Below are 13357 nucleotides of genomic sequence, written 5' to 3'. Positions count from 1 at the left end.
GTCAAAAGTTTGGACACACCCACTCATTCAAGGGTTTTTCTTTATTTTTACTATTTTCCACATTATAGAATAATAGTGAAGACATCACAACTAGGAAATAACACATATGGAATCATGTAGTAACCAAAAAAGTGTTAAACAAATCAAAATATATTTGACATTTTTGAGATTCTTCAACGTAGCCACCCTTTGCCTTGATGACAGCTTTGCACACTCTTGGCATTCTCTCAACCAGCTTCATAAGGTAGTCACCTGGAATGCATTTCAATTAACAGGTGTGCCTTGTTAAAAGTTTATTTGTGTTTGAGCTAATCAGTTGTGTTGTGACAAGTTAGGGGTGATGTACAGATGATAGCCCTATTTGGTAAAATACCAAGTCCATATTATGGCAAGAACAGCTAAAATATGCAAAGAGAAATGACCCTCCATCATTACTTTAAGACATGAAGGTCAGTCAATCCAGAAAATGTCAAGAAATGTGAAAGTTTCTTCAAGTGCAATCGCAAAAACCATCAAGCGCTATGATGAAACTGGCTCTCATGAAAGGAAGACCCAGTTACCTCTGCTGCAGAGGATACGTTCATTAGAGTTAACTGCACCTCAGAAATTGCAGCCCAAATAAATGCTTCACAGAGTTCCAGTAACAGACACATCTCAACATCAACTATTCAGAGGAGACTGAGTGAATCAGGCCTTCATGGTCGAATTGCTGCAGAGAAAATACTACAGAAGGACACCAATCAGAACTGATGAGTCCAAATTGGAGATTTTTGGTTACAACCACCGTGTCTTTGTGAGACCCAGACTAGGTGAACGGATGATCTCCGCATGTGTGGTTCCCACCGTGAAGCATGGAGGAGAAGGTGTGATGGTATGGAGGTGCTTTGCTGGTGACTCTGTCTGTGATTTATTTAGAATTCAAGGCACACTTAACAAGCATGGCTAACACAGCAGTCTGCAGCAATATGCCATCCCATCTGGTTTGCGCTTAGTGGGACTATCATTTGTTTTTCAACAGGACAATGACCCAACACACCTCCATGCTGTGTAAGGGCTATCTGACCAAGAAGAAGAGTGATGGGGTGCTGAATCAGCTGACCTGGCCACAATCACCTGAACTCAACTTAATTGAGATGGTTTGGGGTGAGTTGGACCACAGGGTGAAGGAAATGCAGCCAACAAGTGCTCAACATATGTGGGAACTCCTTCAAGACTGTTAGAAAAGCATTCCAGGTGAAGCTGGTTGAGAGAATGGCAAGAGTGTGCAAAGCTGTCATGAAGGCAAAGGGTGGCCACTATGAAGAATCTAAAATATATTTCAATTTGTTTAACAATTTTTTGGTTACTACATGATTCCATACGTGTTATTTCATAGTTTTGATGTCTTCACTATTATTCTTCATTGTAGAAAATAGTAAAAATAAAGAAAAACCCTTGAATGAGTAGGTGTGTCCAAAGTTTTGACTGGTACTGTATATATTTTTCTTTAAACATTAGATCGTAATAATTTCCTCATGCTCACTAAAAAGATCAATGTAGTATCCCTGAAGCCCCACCCCCTCACCCATCTAATGACTTCTTAGTGAGAAGCAAACACAATGTCAAGGCCTACAGCATACATTAATACAGTACCTAGATCTCTTTTAGTTGTTATTAGTTTCAGGGATTTGATGAACGATCTCATATACTCCCAGTAACATTAGTCTTTTGGCGTCTGACCAGTCTCTTTCTATTTGAATGCCATAGCCCCTCTGGCCTCTCACTGGAAAGGACAGTGTGCAAAATGACTGTCAACCACAATAATGTCTTCTCATGTGCAGTAATGGTGTAAAACATTGACTGAGACCAATATGCTTCCTAGTTGATGTAATCTCTCTGGGCATAGAGTTACATGATATGTTGGCTTTATTTTACCAACACATTAACAGTGGCCATAGATATATAGTTGGCCAACCTGGAAAACCACAGGAAAGCTTCAGGGTTAGCTGATTTCTGTTTTGTCATTGTTTCGGCACAATAGGCAGTAAGTGACTCCATCTGGTTTTCCAAGTCTAGATCTGTTGTGGATTCGTAGGCAACCTCTTGAGCATGCAGACTCCAAGGCCCCTTAGGGTAAGGATTGCCCATCACTGTCATAAAATAGTAAAGCATTAATTCCAGCATAGAATCCCATAGACAACCCTTGTCTATCTCCCACTAACATTCAGTGGTGCTTTGTAAATCCAAGCAAAGCCATCACTGACGCATATTATTTCTATTCAATGCGCCCAAGATGTTTTCATGTTTCTATATAGTGATCAATATTTGTAGACATGACAGCGGCGGGTGGACATGACCTGTACCCCGCACACTGACTCTGTACAGGTACCTCCTGTATATAGCCTCGTTATTATTATTGTGTTGCTTTTAATTCTTTTTGACTTTAGTTCATTTGAGCAATATTTTTCTTATCTCTTCTTGAACTGCACTGTTGGCTAAGGGCTTGTAAGTAAGCATTTCATGGTAAGGTCTACACTTGTTGTATTCGGCGCATGTGACAAATAAAGTTTGTTTTGATTTGGGAAGGTCATAGGTAATGTGAAAAAGTAAAACAGTGGGGAACATACTTTAAATCATGGCTCCTTTGTCCCTGTCCCAGAACCAAGGGGGCTGTCCCACAGATGTACCCCTATATCATCCATGGGCCATGTCTGTTCTTGAAAGTATTAACTTTAGAGAGGACTTTCTGTAGCAGCAGCACCATTCCAAGAGCATTAAAACAAGCTTAATATAAATGTGCCTTTCATCACTTTCCAGCATTGGGAATGGATCATGCTTTTAGAGTAACTTTATTAGATCCAATGTTGAGAATGAGATTTGAACATCAATACAACAGAGCACAGAGACCCTTTCTGATGTGAACATTTGCTGTGATCCATTAATTCTCTCAACATCTGACAGACGTCAACAGAACAGATGTATTGGAGAGACCAGGCCCACATACTGTACTGTTTGAAGAGAAACAATTATAGAACATTATTGCAAAATCAATCAGACACAACTGCTGCCAAAGTGGATATACTGTACACAGTATCACCAAATAATGCTGGAGACTACTTATGCATCATTCACAAGGACAGGAATATTCAAAAGGTGTACCATTTATGTAACACTTGACCATGCTAATGTGGTTCTTCGCTGTTTGAAAGTGAAATGAAAATATCAATTTCAAAACAGGTTGGTTTGTTAAGAACATAGGTCACATACATCAGATGTGGTTTTCTTAGGCAGTTAGCTTGTGTATATATATTGATACACATCACATTTTAAATGTGATTTGGAGTCTATGTGTTGTTGTTCCAGGAATGTGGGACTCTGATGATATAACAGATGTCAGTAGGAAGTTCAATAATTTTGTTTCACAGTAATCAGTATAAAACCTTTTCACTGATATTGATGCAGAAATAGTATGGTGCTGCAGACAGTTCTCACAAATACACAGCATACTTTCTCTCACAATCAATTCTCACTTAACAATGGCTCCCCCTACTGGTGATACAGAGTAACACAGATTCTATGACTTGTTACAGTGCCTTGTAAAAGTATTCATCCCCCTTGGTGTTTTTCCTATTTTGTTGCATTACAACCTGTAATTTAAATAGATTTTTATTTGGATTTCATTTAACGGACACAAAATAGTCCAAATTGGTGAAGTGACATGTAAAAAATAAATTATTTAAAAACATTTAAAAATTAAAAAACGAAAAAGTGGTGCGTGCACATGTATTCACCCCTTTTGCTATGAAGCCCCTAAATAAGATCTGGTGCAACCAATTACCTTCAGAAGTCACATAATTAGTTAAATAAAGTCCACCTGTGTACAATCTAAGTGTCACACGATCTGTCACATGATCTCAGTACACATACACCTGTTCTGAAAGGCCCCAGAGTCTGCAACACCACTAAGCAAGGGGCACCATGATGACCAAGGAACTATCAAAACAGGTCAGGGACAAAGTTGTGGCGAAGTACAGATCAGGGTTGGGTTATAAAAAAATATCAGAAACTTTGAACAGTCCATGGAGCACCATTACATCCATTATTAAAAAATAGAAATCAAATCAAATTGTATTTGTCACATACACATGGTTAGCAGATGTTAATGCGAGTGTAGCGAAATGCTTGTGCTTCTAGTTCCGACAATGCATTAATAACCAACAAGTAATCTAGCTAACAATTCCAAAACTACTACCTTATAGATACAAGTGTAAGGGGATAAAGAATATGTATATAAAGATATATGAATGAGTGATGGTACAGAGCGGCATAGGCAAGATACAGTAGATGGTACTGAGTGCAGTATATACATATGAGATGAGTATGTAAACAAAGTGGCATAGTTAAAGTGGCTAGTGATACATGTATTACATAAAGATGCAGTAGATGATATAGAGTACAGTATATACATATACATATGAGATGAATAATGTAGGGTATGTAAACATTATATTAGGTAGCATTGTTTAAAGTGGCTAGTGATATATTTTACATAATTTCCCATCAATTCCCATTATTAAAGTGGCTGGAGTTGAGTCAGTGTGTTGGCAGCAGCCACTCAATGTTAGTGGTGGCTGTTTAACAGTCTGATGGCCTTGAGATAGAAGCTGTTTTTCAGTCTCTCGGTCCCAGCTTTGATGCACCTGTACTGACCTCGCCTTCTGGATGATAGCGGGATGAACAGGCAGTGGCTCGGGTGGTTGTTGTCCTTGATGATCTTTATGGCCTTCCTGTGACATTGGGTGGTGTAGGTGTCCTGGAGGGCAGGTCGTTTGCCCCCGGTGATGCGTTGTGCAGACCTCACTACCCTCTGGAGAGCCTTACGGGTGTGGGTGGAGCAGTTGCCGTACCAGGTGGTGATACAGCCCGACAGGATGCTCTCGATTGTGCATCTGTAGAAGTTTGTGAGTGCTTTTGGTGACAAGCCAAATTTCTTCAGCCTCCTGAGGTTGAAGAGGCGCTGCTGCGCCTTCTTCACGATGCTGTCTGTGTGGGTGGACCAATATGGCACCACAACAAACCTGCCAAGAGAGGGCAGCCCACCAAAACTCACGTACCAGGCAAGGAGGGCATTAATCAGAGAGGCAACAAAGAGACCAAAGATAACCCTGAAGGAGCTGCAAAGCTCCACAGCAGAGATTGGAGTATCTGTCCATAGGACCACTTTAAGCCGTACACTCTACAGGGCTGGGCTTTATGGGAGAGTGGACAGAAAAAAGCAATTTCTTAAAGAAAAAAATAAGCAAACACGTTTGGTGTATGCCAAAAGGCATGTGGGAGACTCCCCAAACATATGGAAGAAGGTACTCAGGTCAGATGAGACTAAAATGTAGCTTTTTGGCCATCAAGGAAATCGCCATGTCTGGCGCAAACCCAACACCTCTCATCACCCTGAAAACAACATCCCCACAGTGAAGCATGATGCTGGCAGCATGGGGCATGGTGGGGATGTTTTCATCAGCAGGGACTGGGAAACTGGTCAGAATTGAAGGAATGATGGATGGCCCTAAATACAGGGAAATTCTTGAGGGAAACCTGTGTCAGTCTTCCAGATATTTGAGACTGGGAAGTTGGTTCACCTTCCAGCAGGACAATGGCCCTAAGCATACTGCTAAAGCAACACTCAAGTGGTTTAAGGGGAAACATTTAAATGTCTTGGAATGGCCTAGTCAAAGCCCAGACCTCAATCCAATTGAGAAACTGTGTTATGACTTAAAGATTGCTGTACACCAGCGGAACCCATCCAACTTGAAGGAGCTGGAGCAGTTTTGCCTTGAAGAATGGGCAAAAATCCCAGTGGCTAGACGTGCCAAGCTTATAGAGACATACCCCAAGAGACTTGCAGCTGTATTGCTGCAAAATGTTTTTTTTTGTCTTATTTCTAGTTTGTTTCACAATAAAAAATATTTTGCATCTTCATAATTGTAGGCAAATCCCCCCCAAAATCAAATTTAATTCAAGGTTAATTCCAACAAAATAGGAAAAATGCCCAGGGGGGTGAATACTTTCGTAAGCCACTGTATGTGACCTACCAACTGATATATTTCGAGGCATGGTTACAAGGGTAGTGCTAACTTTAATTTTTTAAATGTGTCTAACTGAAAAGACATTTGGGATGTATAAGATTGTAAAATGACAAACAGCTAAATATTTTATTTAACCCCTCACAAAAAGAGAGTCTGTTAATGAATGATTGTATTACTTTAATGAGCTTTAACAGTGAGCAGGCACTGCTCCGCCCAAAATACAATAGAAACAGAAAACAGATTACATATACAACTAGAAACACAGATATGGGATAATATTTGTTTTAGAACGGAATTAATAAGCACAGTTTTAAAACAAATCTCAGGGGAAAAAAAGTTATTAGAACTAGTGCAAAAAGTTCTAAACATTAAAGCACAGTGTATAAAATGGCATAAGAAGTAGTCCCCTCACAGCATACAGGCTTAGGACACCAGTGTAGATCTATACCCCTTTTCCCTTCTCTGATTGAGGTACCATTCCTTTACATTCTAACGGATAAGCAACAGCGATGACTGACATAGGAGAGAGAAGGGTACAAGTGACCTTTTTGGAAATGGAGAGACCATACAATGTTACACACGTTAGTCATATAAGGCAGGCAAGATTTCCAATCCATAGTTGCAGTTATCAACATGGTTGTCTCTTTTAGAGTGTTTGGCATCTTAAACCAGTTTATAATCAGCATGCTGACATTGTCCGTTAGATATTAAATGAAACAACACAGGCTGTCAAAAACAAAATATTGCACTTTTAGCAAAAGAAACGAGCAGTTTATCAGACTGACATGAGGTTAGTTCTTACTAATTCATTGTGGGCATTAAAGGCTACAGTGATATAATTAAGCAATAAGGCACGAGGGGGTGTGGTATATAGCCAATATATATTGGCTAAGGGCTGTTCTTAGGGCCTGGATATAGCCGTGGTATATTGGCCATGTACCACAAACGCCAGAGTTGCCTTATTGCTATTATAAACTGGTTACCAACGTAATTAGAACAGTACAAATATTTTTGGGGGCATATTGTGGTATACAGTCTGATATACCACGGCTTTCAACCAATCAGCCATCAGGGCTCGAACCACCAAGTTTATAATACATTTTATTTTAGATAAATAAATAATCTGAATCTCATGCATCTCATAGATCTCTGATTTGTTTATATTACTAAAATGCTCAGATATTCAAATCCAAGTTAAATTCATATACATACTGTATACAATACTCTGTAAAAACCTGTGCTATGATATAGTTTTTCAATAGTAAAATAGTTAAGATAGTTTTGTTAGGACATAAACAATATGCCTGTATTCTGTTAAATCCAAGGTCACATATAGTATCTGTTTGGGAGGTGAACCCAGGAATACTTTATAAGATAAAAAATTATTCACAATTCCTGTTTGTGAATCAATTTGTCACATTGGAAGACAGTTATTTTATTTCAGCTTCCCAAATACAAGCCCAAATTTGACCAACTATTTCTAAGAATAATACACAAATTATGCCAGGAAAAGAGAGGTCAGAAGTATTCAATCCAAGAAATCAGAAACATATGAGAACCATTTATATAATCATGCTCTAGCTTGTCTTTACAAATAACAAATCCGCTTCCCAACAGATTGCCTATGAATAAATCAAGGTGGATCTTTTTCTATATCTCTAATATTTAGAAGTATATTTATAAAGTTTTGGTTCTTTCCAAATACTGTAATCACTGTATTTCACCATGAATGTAATGAACACACAAGAAGACATTGAGGGCATACACACATGCCTCAGTTTTTTGATGACACGATGCATTCACATCTTGAACATTTCTTAAACATTCAGCCATGATAACATTCTGCTCCAATTATCACTCTGGGTCTTTGTTATGTGTAATACGTGGTAAATTGTCTGTTTTACGAGTAAGAAATGATTGGTGTAGTTATAATACAGACAGTCTTCCATTGCACAATCATGTGCCTTCTGTAAGCGATTAGAGACCCAGTGGGGGTTTCAACTCGTTTCAATCAGCTTTGCATAAACACATGTTCCTCCACAGCATTAGTAGTGTACTTCTGACATCTATCAAAAACAACATGGTTTACCTTTGATTAGGATCTGTAATCCAATACTTGCATGAACTGATTCTACTTGGTGGATGATAATGAGGGTAGTGGTACTGAGAATAAGAATAATATTTACTCTGAGCCAAACAAAGTATTTGTTGTGCGTATTCTGTTAGCTTGGAAGATGTAATGGTCATCTGATTTGTGTTGGGTCATATACATTATATTGCTGACTTCTTCGCTGTATTCACACACACACACACACACACACACACACACACACACACACACACACACACACACACACACACACACACACACACACACACACACACACACACACACACACACACACACACACACACACACACACACACACACACACACACACACACACACACACAAATAAAAAAAAAATAGCATACGAGCCTGCAACTCATACTTTTCCCCACTGTGCAGTTCACAAACTCAACACCCAACGTCATACGTAATTCCCCCAAAACATCACTCAACTCATTAAATAGAGTAGTGATAAAACTTGAAAAAGGCCATTTGTACCCAAAACCTTCTCAGAAATAGCATACAGTACCTCTTTCAGTTATAAAATCGACGCTTCCTCTGGACCCTGGGATGATAGGAGACCCGCCTCTCTTTCCCTATGCCCTTTCATGTCCTCCTTACATGTGAGACATGTCTGGTTCTCAGTTTCGAAACCTCATCCACCTCCATACCTCTCTGTGTCGAGGTAGGGGAGGGCCCGTGCTTCGCCACTCCTCCGGTGTGGTGGAGGGTGAGGAGGTATACCGACCTGTAGCCTGCCCTGGAACGGTGTATAACCTCCTCATTGCTGATGTCCTGTGGAGGGGACTGGATGGAGAGAGAGGGTTATAAACGCCTCACTCCTCAGGTACTGTGAAGGAAGGGGTCTCTGTAGACTGGAGGCAGGGAACAGTAGAAACTCTTGTTCATAATCAGTCACTCCTCTCGGGCAGAGCTCTCCTCCAGGGGCAGGGGTACCATGGCCTCCAGGCCCACAGCGCCACTGCTCTGGACAGTGGAGAAGGAGACGACAGTGTGCAGCAGGATGAGGACCAGAACACACAGTCTTAGTCTGCTGCTGCACAGCCGCGATGCAGCTGACACGGGCGGAGAGCTGCGCCGCTGCCATGACGACGACCCTGGAAGCTGTGTCAGGGCGCACGCCGCCCCCACAGAGGGGTCGCAGCCACTCCATCTGACATCACAACACTCTGGTTCTGCACTGGTTAAATGGTTTTCTAGTAGCCCTGCATCACACACAGAGAAGAAACATAATTCAGATCCAGATTAGTTTTTCAGATGACAACAAACAACAAGATACCAGGCGATTCCAGCCCGGGAAAGCCCAAAATAATTTTTGGAATCTCAGAATGTTCTGGCAATTCTCACAAAGAAACGTCACTGGAAGGAACTGTCAAACGCTCCCTAAAACACTTCTGCGAGCAAGCCTTTCTAATCGACCTGGCCCGGGTATCCTGGAAGGATATTGACCTCATCCCGTCAGTAGAGGATGCCTGGTCATTCTTTAAAAGTAACTTCCTCACCATCTTAGATAAGCATGCTCCGTTCAAAAAATGCAGAACTAAGAACAGATATAGCCCTTGGTTCACTCCAGACCTGACTGCCCTCGACCAGCACAAAAACATCCTGTGGCGGACTGCAATAGCATCGAATAGTCCCCGCAATATGCAACTGTTCAGGGAAGTCAGGAACCAATACAAGCAGTCAGCCAGGAAAGCAAAGGCCAGCTTTTTCAAGCAGAAATTTACATCCTGTAGCTCTAACTCCAAAAAGTTCTGGGACACTGTAAAGTCCATGGAGAACAAGAGCACCTCCTCCCAGCTGCCCACTGCACTGAGGCTAGGTAACACGGTCACCACCGATAAATCCATGATAATCGAAAACTTCAACAAGCATTTCTCAACGGCTGGCCATGCCTTCCTCCTGGCTACTCCAACCACGGCCAACAGCCCCCCCCCCCCCGCAGCTACTCGCCCAAGCCTCCCCAGCTTCTCCTTTACCCAAATCCAGATAGCAGATGTTCTGAAAGAGCTGCAAAACCTGGATCCGTACAAATCAGCTGGTCTTGACAATCTGGACCCTCTATTTCTGAAACTATCCGCAGCCATTGTCACAACCCCTATTACCAGCCTGTCCAACCTCTCTTTCATATCGTCTGAGATCCCCAAGGATTGGTAAGCTGCCGCAGTCATCCCCCTCTTCAAAGGGGGAGACACCCTGGACCCAAACTGTTACAGACCTATATCCATCCTGCCCTGCCTATCTAAGGTCTTCGAAAGCCTAGTGAACAAACAGATCACTGACCATCTCGAATCCCACCGTACCTTCTCCGCTGTGCAATCTGGTTTCCGAGCCGGTCACGGGTGCACCTCAGCCACGCTCAAGGTACTAAACGATATCATAACCTCCATCGATAAAAGACAGTACTGTGCAGCCGTTTTCAACGACCTGGCCAAGGCATATTCTTATTGGCAGACTCAGTAGCCTCGGTTTTTCTAATGACTGCCTTGCCTGGTTCACCAACTACTTTGCAGACCGAGTTCAGTGTGTCAAATCGGAGGGCGTGCTGTCTGGTCCTCTGGCAGTCTCTATGGGGGTGCCACAGGGTTCAATTCTCGGGCCGACTCTTTTCTCTGTATATATCAATGATGTTGCTCTTGCTGCGGGTGATTCCCTGATCCACCTCTACACAGACGACACCATTCTGTATACTTCTGGTCCTTCCTTGGACACTGTGCTATCTAACCTTGTGGTCCTTCTGTAGCTCAGTTGGTAGAGCATGGCGCTTGTAAAGCCAGGGTAGTGGGTTCGATCCCCGGGACCACCCATACGTAGAATGTATGCACACATGACTGTAAGTCGCTTTGGATAAAAGCGTCTGCTAAATGGCATATATTATTATTATATTATTATAACCTCCAAATGAGCTTCAATGCCATACAACACTCCTTCCGTGGCCTCCAACTGCTCTTAAACGCTAGTAAAACCAAATGCATGCTTTTCAACCGTTCGCTGCCTGCACCCGCACGCCTGACTAGCATCACCACCCTGGATCATTCCGTCCTAAAATATGTGGACATCTATAAGTACCTAGGTGTCTGGCTAGACTGTAAACTCTCCTTCCAGACTCATATCAAACATCTCCAATCAAAAAATCAAATCTAGAGTCGGCTTTCTATTCCACAACAAAGCCTCCTTCACTCACGCCGCCAAACTTACCCTAGTAAAACTGACTATCCTACCGATCCTCAACTTCGGCGATGTCATCTACAAAATAGCTTCCAATACTTTACTCAGCAAACTGGATGCAGTTTTTCACAGTGCCATCCGTTTTGTTACTAAAGCACCTTATACCACCCACCACTGTGACCTGTTTGCTCTAGTCGGCTGGTCCTCGCTACATATTCGTCGCCAGACCCACTGGCTCCAGGTCATCTACAAGTCCATGCTAGGTAAAGCTCCACGTTATCTCAGTTCACTGGTCATGATGGCAACACCCACCCGTAGCACACGCTCCAGCAGGTGTATCTCACTGATCATCCCTAAAGCCAACACCTCATTTGGCCGTCTTTCCTTCCAGTTCTCTGCTGCCTGTGACTGGTACGAATTGCAAAAATCGCTGAAGTTGGAGACTTTTATCTCCCTCACCAACTTTAAACATCTGCTATCTGAGCAGCTAACCGATCGCTGCAGCTGTACATAGTCCATCGGTAAATAGCCCACCCATTTATACTTACCTCATCCCCATACTGTTTTTATTTATTTACTTTTCTGCTCTTTTGCACACCAGTATCTCTACCTGCACATGACCATCTGATCATTTATCACTCCAGTGTTAATCTGCTAAATTGTAATTATTCGCCTACCTCCTCATGCCTTTTGCACACAATGTATATAGACTCTTTTTTTTCTCTACTGTGTTATTGACTTGTTTATTGTTTACTCCATGTGTAACTCTGTGTTGTTGTCTGTTGACACTGCTATGATTTATCTTGGCCAGGTCGCAGTTGTAAACTAGCCTACCTGGTTAAATAAAGGTTAAATAAATAAAATAAAAAAATTAAATTATAGGCCATTTCTAGACCTATACAGTGCCTTCTGAAAGTATTCATACTCCTTGACTTATTCCACATTTTGTTGTTTTACAGCCTGAATTCAAAACGGATTAAATTAAACATTTTCTTTTTTTTTTTTACCAATCTACAAACAATACAAAGTGAATATTTATTTTTGGAAATTGTTGCACATTTTTTGAAAATGAAATACAGAAATATGACATTTACATAAGTATTCACACCCCTGAGTCAATACTTTGTAGAAGCAACGGTTACTGCAGTGAGTCTTTCTGGCTAAAAGCTTTCCACACTTGGTTTGTGCAACATTTGTCCATTATTCAAGCTCTGTCAAATATGTTGTTGATCATTGCTAGAAAACCCTTTTTATGTCTTGCTATAGATTTTCATGTAGATTTAAGTAAAAACTGTAACATGGCCACTCAGGAACATTCACTGCCTTCTTTGTAAGCAACTTGTGTTTTACATTATTGTCCTGCTGAAAGGTAAATTCATATACCGGTGTCTGGTGGAAAGCAGACTGAACCAGGTTTTCCTCTGGGATTTTGCATGTGCTGAGCTCCATTCCATTTCTTTTCTATCCTGAAAAACTCCCCAGTTCTTAATTATTGCAAGCATACCCATAATATGATGCAGCCACCACTTTGCTGGAAAATATGAGGAGTGGTACTCAGCAATGTGTTTTATTGGATTTGCCCCAAACATAACACTTTGTATTCAGGACGAAAGGTTAATTTATTTTCCACATATTTTTCCGTTTTACTTTAGTGCCTTATTGCAAACAGAATGCATGTTTTGGAATATTTGTTATTCTGTACGGGTTTTCTTCTTTTCACTCTGTCAATTAGGTTAGTTTTGTGGAGTAACTACAATGTTGTTGATCCATCCTCAGTTTTCTACTATCACTGCTCTTAACTCATTGGTCTTATGGTAAGATCCCTGAGCGGTTTCCTTCCTCTCTGTCAAATGAGTTAGGAAGGACATCTGTATCTTTGTAGGGACTGGGCGTATTAATACACCATCAAAAATGTAATTACTAACTTCACTATGCTCAAAAAACATCTACCAATAGGTGCCCTTTTTTGCGAGCCATTGGAAAACCTCCCTGGTCT

General features: G+C 41.3%; 1 protein-coding gene across 1 annotated transcript in view; it reads right to left on the bottom strand.

Annotated features, from left to right (window-relative positions):
• Window positions 1-6229: 6229 nt before the first annotated feature.
• Window positions 6230-13357, bottom strand: part of LOC118373919 (NALCN channel auxiliary factor 2-like) — a 69604-nt gene continuing 62476 nt past the window's right edge. The window contains exon 3 of the mRNA XM_052457202.1: window positions 6230-9398. Coding sequence (XP_052313162.1) covers window positions 9088-9398 — 311 coding nt within the window. The 3' untranslated portion in view covers window positions 6230-9087. The remainder of the gene's footprint in view (window positions 9399-13357) is intronic.

This window comes from Oncorhynchus keta, chromosome 11 (genome assembly GCF_023373465.1).
Source record: "Oncorhynchus keta strain PuntledgeMale-10-30-2019 chromosome 11, Oket_V2, whole genome shotgun sequence".
In the NCBI taxonomy this organism is placed as follows: Eukaryota; Metazoa; Chordata; class Actinopteri; order Salmoniformes; family Salmonidae; genus Oncorhynchus; species Oncorhynchus keta.
This window is presented reverse-complemented; position numbering and strand designations above follow the sequence as displayed.